Source organism: Octopus bimaculoides, chromosome 3, assembly GCF_046866305.1.
Source record: "Octopus bimaculoides isolate indiv1 chromosome 3, ASM4686630v1, whole genome shotgun sequence".
Taxonomy (NCBI): Eukaryota; Metazoa; Mollusca; class Cephalopoda; order Octopoda; family Octopodidae; genus Octopus; species Octopus bimaculoides.
Window position 1 is genome coordinate 147,118,344 of NC_142930.1, and position 20,000 is coordinate 147,138,343.

At 36.5% G+C, this 20,000-nt stretch overlaps 1 protein-coding gene across 4 annotated transcripts in view; it reads left to right on the forward strand.

Moving 5' to 3' along the window:
• The window catches only part of LOC106879200 (uncharacterized), a 374,932-nt gene that overhangs the window by 229,536 nt on the left and 125,396 nt on the right, over nucleotides 1-20,000 (forward strand). For all 4 annotated transcript variants that reach the window (XM_089349772.1, XM_052966714.2, XM_089349774.1 and 1 more), the window contains one exon: nucleotides 2,461-3,086. In XM_089349772.1, coding sequence (XP_089205898.1) covers nucleotides 2,461-3,086 — 626 coding nt within the window. The remainder of the gene's footprint in view (nucleotides 1-2,460; nucleotides 3,087-20,000) is intronic.

Genomic DNA, 20,000 nt, shown 5'->3' on the forward strand with positions numbered 1-20,000 from the left:
TGTATGTATATATATATATATATATATATATGTATGTATATATATATATATATGTATGTATATATATATATATATATGTATGTATATATATATATATATGTATGTATATATATATATATATATATGTATGTATATATATATATATGTATGTATATATATATATATATATATATATATATATATATATATATATGTATGTATATATATCTATATATGTATGTATATATATATATATATATATGTATGTATATATATATATATATATATGTATGTATATATATATATATATATATGTATGTATATATATATATATATATATATATGTATGTATATATATATATATATATATGTATGTATGTGTATATATATATATATATATATATATATATGTATATATATATATATATATATATATATATATGTATATATATATATATATATATATGTATATATATATATATATGTATATATATTTATATATATGGAAGGAGCAAAGTAGAAAATCTCTGTAAGTGATGAAAGTAGTAACTATACTGATAGGTAATGTTTATTGTCACTTAAACATGGCTGTTCTATAGGAACCGATGTTACTATGTTTTTAACCCCTGGAGGATGCCTTTTCCAGCTGGTTATCGATGCAATCTGCACCCAATATATATTGCAAGCCCCCCACCCCCAGCCATCTTTCAATGATGATGGGGACCACCAGACCATCTGGTTTTGAGCTATTTGTGCTTATGTTCACTGGTGGACACCTGTCTGCTAGAGATAGCAGTATATATTGAAGGTTGAACAGTACACTTGAAGCAAATAACGTTGATCATCATTATAATTAGCATTCAATGCCTGCCTTCATTCAAAAGACTGGGCCCAGCTCTGCTGTCTGCTGTCTGCTTTGGTGGCATGGTTTCTGTGGTTGGATGCCTTTCCTAATGCTAACCACTTTACAGAGTGAACTGGGTACATTTTATGTGACATGAGCACCAGTGAGGTCACCATGTAATTTGCAAGACATGACCTGTCAGCTGAGTGGGGAGTAGTATTGAGATGTAAGGAGAGGTTAGAGTGTGATTGAGGGACAGAAATGGGTGCCTTGCAGTACAGGAAATACAAGGCTGCCCCATTTGGGGGAAAAAAAAGAGAGGAGATATACAAGTTCAAATAGGTTAAGGAACTTAGTAATGATCTATATAATGGATCAATACTTTCAATTATTTTAACTCTCTGCTATTTATAAAATGTCTTTTATAAATTCTTTTAATTCCCTCCTGTCTGTAATCTAATTGTGGAAGAACAACAAGCCACCACCTTTTTCCCCTTCTTGTTCTTTTATAGCCAGGAGAAAGCATTTAATAGAAGAGTATGAGTGTTTGTTTGTTTGTTTGTGTGTGTGTTTCTGTTTTAACTAAGAGGCATCTATTTTTGTGTTTAAGTTTTTAATAGTAGAAAAGTCATTTTATTTAGTTGTGATTAGTTTGTGTTTTAGTTAATTTTATTTTTAGAATAATTTTTTTTTCCATCTATTGAAAACATTTGTAACTACTCTGTTTTTGTTAGCTGTGTGCATTTAGGTGTGTGTGTGTGTGTGTGTGTAAATGTGCATAAATACATATGTGCTTAAAGGTATACTTTGCTGCACAGAGAGCTACTTCCCTTATCCTTGTTCGTATATTCTACTCACATTTTTCTGCTAGATATTGACTTTCAAATGTTCATTGATTTGTGTGCATGCATGCGTGCATGTTCTGGTTTATTTTGTGCCTAGGGTCTTTGCATGCCCTGCAAGACCAGTTAGACTGATGTAGTTAATTTCTTCTTAAAACAAGCTGCAAGTTTATGATACCAGGAAAAACACATGTAGACATATCCAGAGGGATGCTGTTCTCCATTAAGAATGTTTGGCTGTAGCAGTTAGTGTGGTGCATTCTGTGTGTATATGGAGATACAATATGGGTGACAAGGAGACAGATGAAATCCAAGTGCTTATATAGAGCTGGCATGTGACCATCTGGCTTTGAAGAGCAGAGGCCAAGGTAGTAGTGGTAGAAAAGGCATAGAGAGGAGACACTGGTTAAAGTGTTTGTGAGGCACTTCATGCCAAGTAGTAGATTAGCTTTTCTTTAGATATTGGTCAAGGATGTGCATGCTGTAATGATAATGTTCCAGATGTGGGAGTAAGCACTCTGTTGTAGGGCTCACCTCACCTTTGTCGAAAGTTTATAATTGTTGGTGAAGTTGAAGTATTATTTGGTTGTGAAAAGGAAGAAAGAAGGCTTATATATAAGTTTGTTTGTGCTTAGATAATACATGGAGAGTTGTAGTTACCTGTTATTCTATTATATATTAAAACCAAAGAAAGATACATAAAAATGCTCTTTTATATTATTATTAAATTCACACATGAATGTGCCTTTTGTTAATAGTATGTCTTAATTGTGATTATTTTTTAAATTTTTTTAGGGGCTGATATATGGCCCATGGCAAACATGGGCAGCAACAGGAGCCTTGATGAAAGTGATGCTTCCATGCGGCAAAGACTTGTCAATAGTCTAAGCCAGAGCTTCCCAGGGAGTGCGCTGTCACGTGCTCTCAATTATATGGACTCTGATTCCGAAGATATGAAGACCGATCCTCTGAGTAACAGTTGTTTCACAGAACTACGCCTTGATAAAGGGCCCATGGATGAAGACGATGAACTAACGAGCCTTGCGTGGCTGCAGGACACCAATTTGATCAAGAACATTAATGCTGGTGAGGTGGATGACCAGCTAACAGATGAGGACGGACAAAAAGAAAATGGAGACATACAAGCTGTGGTCCCTGCATCAACCCCAATACACCCACCCCATGTACCATATAATCCTCAAAAACATATCAACAATAAACCCCCTTATTCCTTTAGTTGCCTAATTTTTATGGCAATTGAGGAATCCCCACAGAAAAGCTTGCCTGTCAAAGACATCTACTCTTGGATATTAAAGAATTTCCCTTACTTCCTAAGCGCACCAACAGGTTGGAAAAATTCAGTGCGGCATAATTTGTCACTGAATAAATGCTTCAAGAAGGTTGAGAAAGAAAAAGGCCAGGTAAATAACATTATTATTATTATTATTATTATTATTATTATTATTATTATTATTATTATTATTATCTTTTATTTTTTCTTTTACTTGTTTCAGTCATTAGACTGTGACCATGCTGGGCCACCACCTTGATGAATTTTTGTCCAATGGACTGATGCCCAGTAATTATTTCTTTCAGCCTGGTACTTACACAATTGATCTCTTTTGCTTACGGGAATATAGACATACCAACACTGGCTGTCAAGCAGTGGTGGGGGACAGGCACGAACACACACACCCAATTTGGGCTTCTTTCAGTTTCCGCCTACCACATCTACCCACAAAGCTTTGGTTGGTCCAAAGCTATAGAAGACACTTGCCTAAAGTGCCATACAGTGGGACCGACCCAGAACCATGTGGTTGTGAAGTAAACTCCTTACCACATAGACACACCTGTGGCTATTATTACTACCAGAATTGTTAGTGCATCAGACGCTTACAGTTGTTTGTTCTGCGCTCAGATCCTGCTGAACTCAACTTTGCCTTTCATCCATGACAAAATAAAAGTAGTGATTAAGCACCATGGTTGATGGCACTGACTCAATTGTGCCTACAGTAGAAAGGTTTATTATTATTTCTACGTGCCAGTGGAATGTAAAAAGCACCATCTGAACGGTGGCTGATGCCAGTGCTGCCTGGCTGGATCCCGTGCCAGTGGCATGTAAAAAGCACCCACTACACTCTTGGAGTAGTTGGCGTTAGGAAGGGCATCCAGCTATAGAAACAACTGCCAGATCAGATTGGAGCCTGGTGCGGCCTCCTGGCTTGCTGGCCCCCAATCAAACCGTTCAACCCACGCCAGCATGGAAAACGGACATTCAACAATGATGATGAGGATTCAGAATTGTTAGCGTGTTGAGCAAAATGCTTAGCGGCATTTTGTCTTTCCTTACGCTTTGAGTTCAAATTCTGCTGAGGTTGACTTCGTCTTTCATCCTTTCAAGGTTGGTGAAAAAATATATACTAGTTGAGTTCTGGGGTTGAAGCACCTGACTATCCCCTTCCACTAAATTTCAGGGCTTGTGCCTCTGATAGAAGGGATTATTATTGCTATTATTATATATATAAGGCAGTGAGCTGGTGGAATTGTTAGCATGCTGGGCAAAATGCTTAGTAGTATTTCATCTGTCTTCGTGTTCTGAGTTGAAATTCTACCAAGGTTGACTCTATCTTTAGGGGTTCATAAAATAAGTACCAGTTGAGTGCTGGGGTCAGTGTAATTGACCTTCCCCTTCCTCAAAATTTCAGGCTTTGTACCTATAGTAGAAAGTATTATTATTATTATTATTATTATTATTATTATTATTATTATTATTGGAAGCAAATATGTTAGTCTTAAAATATATTTGTAGCATTTTTTCTGGTTTTTTACACCTGAGTTCAAATCCCACTAAGGCCACCTTTGCTTTTCGTCCTTTAGAGATTGATAATACCAAAGTACCACTCAAGAACTGGAATTGTTAGTATTGTCTTATCCCTTCCCCTCAAAACTGCTGGCTTTGTGCTGAAATTAGAAACAGCTATTCTTCTTGTTCAACATTGTTCTTATTTATTTCTTTAACCATTCTCACAACCTCCCCTTCCATATTTCCAAATGGTCTCCTGTAGTTCTAGAGGAACCATAATTTTTCTCTGAGTTTCCAAGTTAAAGAGACAAACAAACTCTATTGTGGATGGATGGCTTCTTCTTGCATGTTTCTGTTTTAATTTGTTTCTTAGTTTCCAAGTGTTTGCTGTTTGGTTTAGTATGAATGGGTTCCTGGTTGATGCCAGCTCTTCTCTTCCTGTTTAGCAAAGAAACTACCAATAATAATTTCTGGGGTGCTTTTATTTATTTATTCATTTGTTTTATGTTTTTTTACATTGTTTTTAATTAAATTTATTTAGCAAAGAGAACAAAAAAAATTTTTTTTTTAAATTTCCCCCTCACTTATAATTGTATTACATTGACAAACAGAGATAGAGCACTGCTGTGGAAATGTGAAACTGTGTTTGTCTGTCTTGTTACACAGTTGCCTGATTTTAAAACAATGAAATATTTGGAATTGTAATGTTACTCATGATGATGATGTTTTTTTTTTTCCCTAGTTTATGCTTTTGACATTTGTATGTTTGTCTTTTTTGGTCTGTATGCTATGTGTTTTATTTTCATTTAACGAATAACAGCAATAATAAGAATGATGATAATAATAAAAATTATAATGGTAATGATAATAATAATTGCATTTATAATTGTCTTCTATGATGTAATTAGTTACACAATTAAGTACCTATTAGCCCTATAGATCATCATGGTTGTTGTTGGCGTTGTTGGCATCAGCATTAGTAGCGGCAGCAACAAGATCAGAGCAACATCATTATTGATATCATCATCATTGTTTCTATTTTCTTTTCACACTGTCATCATTATCATTCTTCACCACCCATCCAAAGGATGAAAAATTATCTCCATAGCCATCAATTGGGATCGCCATTCTTGCTGTAATCATCATTGTTGTCATCATTGTCATTTACTCCTGTTTTTTTTCTCTCTGTATTCAAAGAATCCAACCTCTGTTGGGGCCGCTTTGTTTCGTTCAGTTTTGTTGATTGAAATTGATTGTAGGAACATCTTCCATTTCTGGTATCTCAGAAAATTTTTGAAAATAGCAAAGAAGCCTATGAATGCCACTGAAGCTAAATAAGTTGTTTTTCTTTTCAGTAGTTATTTTTTTATCTTTTGTCTTTTATTTATTCAGTCATTAGACTGTGGTCATACTGGAGCACTACTTGATGGGTAGAGGTTCTCAACCATTTTTTTTTTTATCTATAGACCCCTTTGGTTACTATTCTATTCTGGTGAGCCCCCATAATCTTGAATAGCACTGCTCGTATGACAGTGAAACTCATTTACAACTATTACATGATGCCTGGACAAGGAGGTACAAACGCACACACACACACACACACACACACACACACTTGAATATATTGCATGCCTGCACACACACAGAAAGACAATATGCACACCACAGGTGTCTTTCAGTCTCTGCCAACCAAATCTCACAAAGCTTTGGTTGGCCACACAGTGGGATTGAACCTAAATCTTTGTGGTTGGGTAATAAAATTTTATAACCACACAGCCATATTACATTAAATAAAATACAAGAAACATATGGTATTCAGTTTATAAAACAATTTTTAGACTTACTTTTTGTTGTTTAGCTAAACATATTTTATTGACAGCAGTGTAGAATCATTGTAGATCTTAATCTCTTTCAAGGATCTTTGTCAATAAGACACATACACCTTTTTTCCCCTTTCGTTCTGTTTATTTCTCCTCTTTCCTTCAGTGACTGTAACAGGTACGGCTGTATCATTAAGAATTCCTACTTTGTAAACATATGGTTTTGAGTGCGATCTTTCTGTGTGGCACCTTAGGCAAATAAATGTCTTGTACCATCGCTTTGGGTTAACCAGTGCCTGGCAGGTGGAATTTAGTTGACAAAAACTGTGGAGAAGCTTGTGATATGTGTTTGTTCACAATTGTGACATGTTTGTATTTTTATATCTAGGGGTTAAATGAATGCTTCTCAAAGCAATTTTTTCTCCAGCTGGATGCCTTTCCTGCTTCTCACCCTTACCTGTTTATGAAGCATGGAGTCTTTCATTCCGCATATATTTGAAAGCTCTGAGACACTGGATGATTTGTTGACATGGAAATGTCAGTGGAGGACACTAATTGTAGCTTATCTCAGAATGGAAGCGTTTGTGTGTGTAATGCCTGTTTGTATATCATTTGCCATTGTACATCAATGGAAGATGTAAACAAAAGCCTAAGAACTATAAAAAACCCTGCAGCCCACTTCAAGTTACATGCTCTCACTCTCTTGTCACACTCATCAATACAGTTTACTAGTTATTGGTACATTGGATATTGGTAACCAGTGTTACTATATTTCTTTCACCAGTTGTGTGTAGTGTATTTATTTTGGTTTTATACTACAATTTCTTTTATTCTAAAACAGTTGAAATTCCTTTTTGCAAATCTATTTTTACCCCCTTGAATTGCTTTTAAACTTCAAAAGTAGATGATCGATTTATTTACATAAATGGGGGAGGGAAAAAAAAAAAAAAAAAAAAAAAACCTCAATGTACTGATGGGCATTATCTTAGTAGAGCTGGTTACTACACTTGTATGGACTCTCCATAGCAGTGTAAGTATTATTAGCTATTCAGTTAGCTCTGCCATTTTAACATACTGAAAGACAACAACCAAAGGAATTTAGGAACTGGTTCAATAAAGACTTCCATTCTCATGAGTATTTCATTGCTATACTTTCATTCTTTGTTTTTTTTTTCTCTCTCTCTCTATTTTGTCTTCCCTTTCTGTCTTTTTTTTTTTTTTTTTTTTACCTTCCCTGCTTTTCTGACTTGTTTTCTTTACCTTCTTTTCTCCCTTTGTTTTTCTGTTTTCCTTTGTTCTCTGTTCTGTGCTCTGTTATTGAGCTAGCTTTCATAGAATTCAAAGAAAATGAAATGAAACTCATAACAAACCTATAATTATATACCTATTTGGGTATGGCTTCCTAAAAACCTGGAATCTGGAGCATAGTGGTTTTTTGGTAACCCTTATCTTGTGTAACCCTCAAATTAACACTATACTTGTTGATTCAAATCCTTATACACCCATGTGCAATAAAGATTTCATATAGTTAATATCAATTAGTGTGTGTGTAAATATATATATATATATATATATATATATATATATATAATACAAAGAATATATATGCATGTATACACACATATATGTAATACTTACATCTACATGTGTATATAGATGCATATCAGGGTACAGGACGTTAGAACAATGAACTACAGACCACGGAACGAACACATAGGAAAACAGATAGCCACTTGGAATTAATCCTTCGTCAGCTGCCTCTATTCTAACTAGACGTTTCGAAGATAAGGCAGAATGTACTCTAGGATAGTCTCTTCCTGAGTAAAAAAGTTCCTGGAGTTGTTCTGTAGTGTGCCGACAGATGGCAGCACACAGTTGTGTGCACAGTGAAAACTGGCGGTGATTTCCATGGGGCAGTGTGCTGAGTGACATCACTGTGTTTACTTCGCAAGTTGTGAAATTTGTATCTTTGCGATATGTGTATACTGTAGTCTGCGATTTTTGTCTGGACAGAAAGTTGGAACAAAGTGCCAATGTGAAATTTTGCGCTAAACTTGGGAAGTCTGCTACAGAGACATTGAGCATGCTTCAGCAAGCTTATGGTGACAGGGCAAACATAGTTAGTCTAGGAACTTTTTGATACTACCTCATGTGCATATATTTTATATATATATATATATATATATATATATATATATATATATATGTAAAATAGCCTTCAACACCTTGCATAAAGCCATCTCCCTATTAGATTTGAGGACTTTTCCTTTCTTTATTTTGTCTTGCAAATTACTTGGTGATATCATTAGTGCCATTGTCACAAAAAAAAAGAAAGAAACCCCTAGTACACTCTGTAAAAAGTGGTTGTCATTAGGAAGGACATCCAGCTGTAGAAGTTATTCTAAAGCTGACAGTGGGGCCCGTCAGAGTGCCAAACCCGCGTTAAATGATGATGATATAAACAATACAATTCAATAACAAAGAAAAAAAAGATAGACTTCATCCTTTAACAAGAATTGAACTTAAGATTTCTGTGGCACGCAAAAAGCACCATTCGAGCATTGTTGATGCCAGTGTCACCAGACTGACCCCCATGCTGGTGGCACATAAAAAGCATCCACTTCACTCTTTGAGTGGTTGGTATTAGGAAAGGCATCCAGCTGTAGAAACCTTGTCAGGTCACATTGGAACCTGGAGCAGCCTCTAGGCTTGGCAGTCCTCAGTCAAACCGTCCAACCCATGCCAGCATGGAAAGCGGATGTTAAACGATGACGATGACGAGTCTTACATATTTTAAATGTATGTCTCACTTTTTCTGTTATTTTCTTTCTTTCTTTTTTTAAAATCATTTTTGCAAGATTCTATTTCTAACAGATAAGAAATATTCAAGCAACATTTGTCTCTTGTTGTCAGCAGTAACCATGGCATTTTAATATCTTCGATTATTTATTTCTGAGAGAAATTCTTAGAAAAAAAGAAAAAGAGCTTGTGGGTGTGGTGATGGTGGGAGATGATGTGGGTGATATTGATACTAGAACTGGATGTGATGATGATGATGATGATGATGATGAAGGTGGTGGTGGTAGTAGTGGTGGTTATAATGAATGATGATGATGATATCAATGCCAGATTATGATGATAAAATTGATTTGTGGAAATAAATGATGGTGGTGGTGGTGACATTACCATAGAACGTAGTATTGGAGTAAATTGGATTTACCTCTTGTAGTTGTAATGATGATGATGTTGTGGTGGTGGTGGCGGCAGTGGTTTTCTTCCTCTCATCATTGTATATAATAATTACAGGCAAGATTTCATAGATAATTAAAGGTACTTATTAACTCTATCTGGATGTGTAAAATGAAGTATTTTTCTCTCTCTCAATGAAGAAAAACCTAAATTAATTACCTTTTTCTTTCTCCCTCCCCTCCCCCCACCTTAATTACATTGAATAATCCTTCAAAGTAAATTTTAAAAATAAAAAATTAAACGATGGATTATCACAAATTATACTTTTTTCTGAAGAAATTCGTTTTGTTTTATTTTTCAAAAGAGATATATTTAGAATATTTTTTTCTTGCTATATGTTGTGACATTTTCTCAATTTTCTTAAATATTGACAGTTTTTGCTATTTTTTGACTATTTTTTTAAAACTTTATTTAAAAAAAAATATTTCTAGACTTGAGCATGTGTATAGGATGTGTGTAACATGTGCTTGTGTGTGTGTGTGTGTATGAGAGAGAGAGAAATAGTTGGATTATGCTGAAGAATGTAATGGTTGAAGAATGTTAATGGTTAGGATTCCAGGCAGTGTGGGTTCAATTCCTAGCATGTGAATAAATAGGTCTTTTTTTTATAAGTACAGACATGGCTGTGTGGTGAGAAGTTTGCTTCCCAACCACATGGTTCCAGGTTCATTCTCACAGAGTGGCATCTTGAATTTGTGTCTTCTACTACAGCCCTAGAATGACCACGGCCTTGTGAATGGATTTGATGAGTAGAAACTGAAAGAAGCCTGTTGTGTATATGTGTTTATGTCTCCATTAATTCGCAGTTCAGAAAAAAAAAAAAGAAAAAACTGCGGGAACAAGTACCTGGCTTTAAAGAAAGTACTGGGGTTGATCATTTGACTAAATCCCTTTAAGATGGTACTCCAGCATGGCTGCAGCCCTATGGCTGAAACAAATAAACAGGTAAATATTGTAATCAGTATTAATAGGGATGATGGCAGTGTTAACTGCATTGGTCCTATATTAATATATAAGATGGTTATATTAGTGTAGTTGATGGTGGTGCTGACCATTTACTGTATTGGTTGTGGTGCTGTTTTTTAACTATACCAATAGTGTAGTAATGATGATGGCTATAATAGCGTTATGGTTGCTGTATTAGTTTGTGAGATAGATGTATTAAGTGTTGTGATTACTAACTACACTAGTGCTATGGGTGGTACTGTGACTGTCATAGTAGTGATGGGGTAACTACCATAAATCCTTGAGTATAATCTGCATTTTCCCCAAAAATTTAAAGGTCAAAATCCCTAGTGTGTACTATGTACGAGGTTAAAAATGAAAAAATATTTTCTAAGCAATGTCTGAGTCTCTATTTGCTGTCCAGAAATGTTTATTCAGACACATTTTGTGATGTCGAGCTTGTAACTGATAGTGATAAATATGTAAAGGCCATTTTTCGCTGTTATTTCTTTATTTTCTGCAAAGGGCACAAAAAAAGCTACGCACTTGCATTATGTTATATATACAATAATAATAAAGTACGTTACCATATATATGTTTACAAATCAAGGATGTTATATAGACATCCTTGACTCAAGTTAGAGAAGGGGTGCATATTATACACAAGGTTTAGGTTTTTCAGAGGTACAGCCCCCTAAAAATCCCCTGCGTATTATACTCAAGGGCAGACTATACTCGAGGATTTACGGTATATAAATGATGATGGTAATACTAGTGTCTTGTGAAGGTGATATTAGCCATTTCACTAATGTGATGTAGTAGGTGTTGTTTAACCCCTGGTTAGCCCTGACTCAGTTAAGCAGACCTGTGATCAAAAGACACTTCAGCTGTGGCCATCTTGTCTCTTTAGGGATATGTACTTCTTATGGTAATGCCTATTTGTTTTGTGATTATAAGTTGTTGTTATGTTACACAAGTCCAGCCATCTTCTGTAAAACTTAGTGTTGCATCAGTTTTTGCTAGTGGTGTAGGTACTTACCAACTGACTGTCTGGAACCTCTTATAATCTACAGCAATTTATGAGCAGGAACTTCAAACTCTCATGGCTGTTAGACTAGTTTACCAGGTAGCTCTGTTTCAAAGTACCTTGCACAGTGCAATATTAATGAACTAGAATCATTTACACTAATGTACAAACACATGTATTTCATTTAATAATTTAAATAGATTTGATATTCATTTAGTTCAGAAGTGTCCACCTGGTTCAGAAAAACCAGTAACCTGGAAAGGTTTTAGTTTTAATTGTATTAATGACAGAGGCAGTGTTTGTTGTGGGTTGTCACCACATCAGCCGTCATCAAGCTGAACTATGTTCAAAAGTAATCTAACCATACTAACTCCATGTATCTCTAAGGCAGTTTCACAATGAGAACTTTATTATCCAATCTGTTCGTCTCGTTTTACCTCGTTCCTTTTTTTTTATATATACCTTTGACTCTATTGTCCAATGTGTCCTTCATTTTTAAGATGTCAGTGTGAAATTCACACTGTTATTACTTGCTAAATCAGGCGAATGATTAGACTCCTCATTGGCTCATTAATATTGGTGGTACTATTATTATAGTTGTGGTAGTGGTTATGAATAGTTGTGTTGGTGATGGTAATTGTTTGGTGGTGGTAGTGATGACTGTGTTTATGGTAAGGATAATGGTGATTGATGGTGCTTGATATTACCAACCCTCCCCTCACCTTCCCTTCCTTCTTTCCTTCTTCCTTACTAATGTAGTGGCCTAGAGTTACCTAATCTTGATTTATAGATTTTTTTATTTGTTTTTTAATCAGCTACTTAATCTCCACTGGATTTGGTTGTCCTTGCCATCACCATCATAACTACTGTGACTACTACTAGCGCCACCGCCCTTACTACTATTACTACTACTGCTACTATCACTATTTACAGCATCAACAGCACCACCACTGTTATAACCAACACACTATCATCATCATCATCATCATCATCATCATCATCATCATCATCATCATCATCATCATCATCATCAAGATTATTAATAGCATCACCAACACTATCCCAGTTGCTATAACCACCACCACCACCACCACCACCATCACCACCACCACCATCACCACCACCACCACCATTTCCTCCACTCCACTTCATGCTGATACTACATTTAACACCATCTCTAGTATTACAGTATCACTACTACATCTATGTCCTCACCTTCACTGCTACCGTCATTACTTATACCCCACCCGCCCCCTGCCATTTTCATTATCATCTCCTTCATTCTCATTGTCATCACTATTCAAAAATAGTTTTAATTTTTTTTTCTACATTGACTGTCCTATTTCTTGATATTACTAGTTGCCAACCATATTCTAATTCTCAGCAAATGTACTACATAACCTCCTCCCCTACCATCTCTCCTCCCATCATCTCCCATCGCTCCTGTCGCACCCATCAACTGCTGATTTCGGAAACCACCATCCCCACCTCTCTGCATTCTCCAACCACCTCCAACCAATTCTCACATCCCAATTGGCTACTACCACCTCACTCATCTCCCTCAATCTTGTAACATCATCATTTGGTTTTTCTTTTTGTTTTTTGTTTTATCTTTTTCTTTTTTTTTGTTATACTCTTTTTCTTTCCAATAATAAATAGATGCTTATTGAAAATGATGTTCATTATCATGCTTGATTTAATGAAAACTCAAGCATTATGTGTCTACAGTTTGATAGTGTTTGATCTTGGCAACACAAACTTATTACTCTGTAGTCAGTAACATTTTGTGTGTGAGTATGTGTAGCTATGTCTTTCTCTCTCTCTCTCTCTCTTGCACACACACACACACACACACACACACACACACACACACACACACACACACAGGTGCAGCCATGGCTGTGTGGTTTAAGATGTTCATTTTACAACTACATGGTTTTGGGTTTAGTCTCAATGTGTGGCGTCTTCGATGAAGGTTTTCTTCTATAGCCTTGAACCAACTGATGCTTTATGAGTGAATTTGCTGGGCAGTAACTGTGTGGAAGCCAGTTATGCACATTGTATGTGAACATGCACTTGTATGTATGCATGTGTGTGCATCTTGCCACTGTTTCACAACCAATGTTTGTTTATATCCTTGTCGCCTCTACCACCGCCACTACCTTTATCACCACCACCTCCACCAACACTCCATCACCTTTTTATCTCATTACGAAAACTAAATCTTTATGCACACGCTGATATATGACCTACGTTGGACCCCTTATTCGCATAATCACCGAACCTGGAGCTTAACTATGGTCTATCCATAACACTTACTCAGCATTACCTGACACCTCTGGGTCTTATTGACACCACTACTGCTCATAACCTATATATATATATATATATATATATATATATATATATATATTCATTTATTTTTTTTAGTTGTTTCAGTCATTTGAGTGTGGCCATGCTGAAGCACCGCCTTAAAGGGTTTTAGTTGAGAAAAATTGACCCCAAGGCTTACTTTTTGTTAGCTTAGTACTTATTCTATCTGTCTCTTTTGCTGAAATGCTAAGTTACAGGGGACATAAACACACCAGCATTAGTTGTCAAGCGATGGCGGGTTGGGGAGACAAACACAGTCACATACACATAAATATATACATACATATATTTACGATGGACTTCTTTCGGCTTCCGTCTACCAAATCCATTCACAAGGCTTTGGTCGGCCTGAGGCTATATTAGAAGACACTTGCTCAAGGTGTCACACTATGGGACTGAACGTGGAGCCATGTGGTTGGGAAGCAAGCTTCTTTTCACACAGCTATGTTGCATTTTCTTTTTTTTTTTGAAGAAATGCAGATTAATAATGAAATTTGGCAGATTATTGCAAAGGAATTGATAACTTCTACTGGTAGCATTGCGTAAAGATACTAAGCTAATTTTCTCCTACTGTTTCCGCTTTCAATTTTGCTGACGGCTTTCGATAAAGCGAAGAGAAATTGTTTTCATAGTTATTAATGGTTTAATCATATTCATTTACTTTATAAAACTTTTCTTGAATCTGATTTTTTTAACCTCTGAAGAAGGAAAAAAAAAAAAATGTTGCTGAAATAATTGGTTTAATCCTATTTTAAGAAGTAATTAGTTTATGTTAATCTTCTCCTTTTCTAGTGTTGTTTTCTTTTTTTATTTCCTGGAAAAAAATTTAAACACAACTCCAAAGACTGTACATTTATTTTATTTTTATTTATATATTGTTCATATTTAAATTCATTATCTTTTTTGATTTGATATTCTCACTTTGTATTTTGTTACAAAGAAGGTTTGTTCTGTTGATATAAAGTTTAGATATTTCCATGAATTTAATAGGGCAAATACATGATGCCACCCATTGTCATTTTAGCATCTTTTTTTTGTCTGCTTGTATGGGTCAGACAGCTTATTGAGGCCTATTTGTTTTGTGGCTGGATGCCCTTCTGGTTGCCAACCCATACCTGTTTCCAAGTAAGACAATATTTCCCTGTAACCAAATGGATTCTTGCAGAATATTGGAAATGAAGAAAATGGTATGACAAAACAACCATTTAACTATCACATATTGTCAAAACAAGGAGACACACACATATACATACATTACACACAACAGGCTTCTTTCAGTTTCTGTCTACCAAATGCACTCCCAAGGCTTTGTTTGGACTGAGGCTATAGCAGAAGACACTTGCCTTAGGTGCCATGCAGTGGGACTGAACCCAGAACCATCATCATCATCATCATCATCATCGTTTAACGTCCGCTTTCCATGCTAGCATGGGTTGGACGATTTGACTGAGGACTGGTGAAACCGGATGGCAACACCAGGCTCCAGTCTAATTTGGCAGAGTTTCTACAGCTGGATGCCCTTCCTAACGCCAACCACTCAGAGAGTGTAGTGGGTGCTTTTACGTGTCACCCGCACGAAAACGGCCACGCTCGAAATGGTGTCTTTTATGTGCCACCCGCACAAGCCAGTCCAGGGGCACTGGCAACGATCTCGCTCGAAAATCCTACGGGAGCCAGTCAGGCGGTACTGGCAACGGCCACGCCCAAAATGGTGCATTTCATGTGCCACCCGCACAAGAACCAGTCCAGGGGCACTGGCAACGATCTTACTTGGCTTGCCGGGTCTTCTCACGCACAGCACATTTCCAAAGGTCTCGGTCAGTAGTCATCGCCTCGGTGAGGCCCAATGTACGAAGGTCTTACCTCACCACCTCAGCCCAGGTCTTCCTGGGCCTACCTCTTCCATGGGTTCCCTCAACTGTTAGGGTGTGGCACTTTTTCACGCAGCTATCCTCATCCATTCTCACCACATGTCCATACCAGCGCAATCGTCTCTCTTGCACACCACAACTGATGCTTCTAATGTTCAGCTTTTCTCTCAAGATACTTACACTCTGACGGGTATTCACATTGACATTACACATCCAACGGAGCATACTGGCTTCATTCCTTGCGAGCTTACGTATGTCCTCAGCAGTTACAGCCCATGTTTCACTGCCATGTAGCATGGCTGTTCGTACGCATGCGTCATACAGTCTGCCTTTTACTCTGAGTGAGAGTCCCTTTGTCGCCAGCAGGGGTAAGAGCTCTCTAAACTTTGCCCAGGCTATTCTTATTCTAGCAGCTACACTTTCAGCGCACCCACCCCCACTACTAACTTGGTCACCCAGATAGCGGAAGCTATCGACTACCTCTAGTTTTTCACCCTGGAATGAGATAGAAGTTGTTTCCTGTTTGTTTACAGTCTTTATTGCACCTGAACATCTGCCACAAACAAAAACTAACTTGCTAGTTAACCTGCCTTTGATGTTGCTGCACCTCTTATGTGTCCATAGCTTGCACCGGGTACATCTTATAGAGTTACTACCTACTCCTTTTCTACATACTGAGCAGGGCCATCTACCTGAAGGGGTTTGTGTTTTATCTACCTTCCTACTTATTAGGATTTTGGTTTTAGCTAGGTTGACTCTAAGGCCCTTCAATTCTAGACCTTGCTTCCACACCTGAAACTTCTCCTCTAGTTCTGATAGTGACTCCGCAATTAGGGCAAGGTCATCAGCATAGAGGAGCTCCCAGGGGCAACCTGTCTTGAACTCCTCTGTGATTGCCTGGAGGACTATGATAAATAAGAGGGGGCTGAGGACGGAACCTTGGTGGACCCCTACCTCGTTTTTTGAAAGTACTTTTGCATTCAATTTGGATTATTTATTCCTGATGCTCAATTCCACAGATCCTGGATTTACCACACGTGGAATCTTCTTGGCTGTCAACCTGTCTTTTGAGATTTTGGAAACTTCAAAGCTCAAATACAGTGGTTCTCAACCATTTTTTTTTGTGGACTCCTTTGATCCCTATTCTACTTGGGTGGTCTCTCATAGCCATTCAGTGTTTGACCCTTTAGCATTTAAACTGGCCGTATCTGACTCTAATATTCTACCTGTTTTATCTTGAAACTGGCCAAATCTGGCCTGTCACATTTATCTGACAATGTCCTTTTAAAGATAAACAATCACATCATTGACACCTTTGAGCTACAATATAATGTATGATTAATTCAAAACAATATGACTAAAAAAAAAAAAAACATTACATTTGAGAGAGTAATCTGCATGCTAAAAGTTTACAGATCTTATTATTATATTTTTATAATTAATTAATAATTAGGAATTATACAAAAAAAATTCAAATATTTTGTGCATTGTAGAAGTATAAGCAATTTATTGCAGATAAATTTTAACAACAAAATCTTATATTAAACCCAGGGATCATCTTGACCCCAGTTCAGAACCTCTGCTCATATATACATCTCAAATACTGCGTAATCTTTTATCTCTGGATCTACAAGGAAGACATAGTAAATAAACTTTTGGTTACAGAACAAATCTCCAATTTCTGCTCCATCAATCCATCTGCTTAAAAAAAAAAAAAAAAAAAAAAAATCTTGTTTCACTCATTAGACTGCAGCCATGTTGGGATACCACCTTGAAGAATTTTTAGTCAAATGAATCAACCTAAGGACGTTTTATTTTATTCTTTTAAAAACTTGGTACTTATTCTCTCAGTCCCTTTTGCTAAACCACCAAATTATGGGGATGTAAACACACCAACAGCAGTTTTCCAACAGTGGTGGGGGACAAACACAGACACAAAGGCATGACCACTACATATATTTTTTTTCTCTCCTTGTTTCTCTCCTTGTTTCTTTCTGTGTTACTTTCTGTTGAAGAGCGTAGGCTCGAAACGTTAAAGACTTTCTCTATTCCCAAGCGTTATACTAATACATCCATTTGTTGTTTACACCACCTGTCTTCGTCTGTTGTTTTTTCATGAATTCTCCCTATATATATATGTATATATGACTGGCTTCTTTCAGTTTCTGCCTACCAAATTTACTCAAGGCTTTGGTTGCTTGGGGCTATAGTAGAAGACATTTGCTCAAGGTACCATGCAGTGGTACCTTGTGGTTAGGAAGCAAACTTCTTACAACACAGCAACACAACCTGCCCCTGTTATAATTAAAAAAAAAAACAGTGTTCCTCCTTTATGTTTAGTGATTAGGGTGTGATTTGAGGAAGAATTGGTTATTTCTAGCTGTTTGATATGTAAATACTTGCACACTTCTTTGCTAGCTTTCTTTGCTGCCTCAGATTGTACCAATTCCACATTATGAGACCTCAACTTCTTCTGTCATGCATCCTCATAATTAAAACTGGACAGCTAACCTCTTATATTACTCATGATGGCAGTGGATTGTCTGAACAGCCAGAGCATTAGAGTTTTGTAGTATTTAGTTTCTGCTTTTTATGTTCTGTGTTTAAGTAATGTCAGAGTCAACTTTGTCTTTCATCCTTCTGGAGATCGATAAAAATCAAGTATCAAGTCAAGTACTGTGGTCAACATAATATTGCTATAAAGCATCCTAGATGTGAATGGAATTATAATAAAAGGCAGCTAAGACATCTACTCAAACACAACCACAGATGCCACGGTGTATTTGTCATTATCCCAATATCTTTAATCATTAAACTATTTCAACATGTTTCAAAGAGTTCACATTATGTATTTGTTCATTTATTTATTCTTGCTGAGAAGAGCTAGTTTTCTGCAGCTTCAATGATTTCAATCAAACAGTGTCTGTTGCATTTTTTTCTTTTTTTTGCTAGCCCCAGGTTAGTCTTGATTAAGCAGACCTTTGGTCAGAGACATTCCAGCCATACCCACTGCTTTTTATTTCATTCATAGAGTATTACCTTGATCCAATGGGTCTTTCTTTGTTTAATATGAGAGGAGAGGTGTGGTCCAAAGGAAATTTGGCTGATACCTTTAGCAAGTTGAGTGACCATATAAAGGCTTGTTTGATTTATGTTCATTTTCCCATGCTAGCATGGGCGGAACAAATATGTATTGAAGTATTGTTTTGCAGCCAGATACCCTTCCTGTTGCTAGCTCTTACTTGTTTCACAGTCAAATGTATTCTTTATTTTATAATCCATTCATCTTTGGAAGCATGGAGCTCTTAAAAAAAGGAACATCAACAAATGTGACCAAGTTTTGCTCAATGCTGATCATGCAAGAAACAATGTAACCCCCCCCCCCCCCACACACTTCAATATAGTTTATATCTACTATTACTAACCTCCAGACATTGGTCACCTAGTGACTACATTTGCCTGAGGTGTCACACAATGAGATAGAGCTTGAGATGGCATGCTAAGAAAGCAAATTCTGTATATACACAATACTTGCATCAACTGCATATTTTGTTACCATTGGTGCACTTGTCGGCTAAAACCTGCATGTTCATCTCCATTCCACTCTGCATCATCATCATCATCATCATATCCTTCCATGTTGCACCATTTCATTTCGTGTTAAGGCAGCACTGTATCCAATGATTAATCAAGGCGTGGCAAATGGCACTGGTTTCAAATTTCTATACTTCAATATAAAGTCTTAACTCTCATCTCAGTGTTTAGTTATGTAAATTCTTGGAAATTTGGCCTGACCTAATCAATAAGGTGTCAAAGTTCAGATCTGGGAAAATTAGTTTTAATTTCCATTTTTCTGTTAGTGCCTCCTATTCTTAATGATGTGTGTGTGTGTATGTGTGTGATAACATGGTGTGATGGAAGGGCATATATCCTGTGAGTCAGTCGGATTCTTAGATTACTCATATTTGGTTAGTAGTAACTATAAGTTCTTTTAAGCTTAGTTCTATTTCATTATACAATACACCCTTCATGCCAGGGTCAGCTATCCACAGTTGAAAAACGCAAAGTCCAGACCTTATCCTGAAAATCAATTTATTCATGTGTAATACCTCCTCTCTCATAATTATCTGTTCTGTTCCTACCTATTGCAAGAATCTATTTTACATTACTCCTTACACACTTGGTGTGTATATGAGGTAAAGAGTTTGTGTAGATTGTTTCTTAATGGTCTCTGTCATTAGTATATG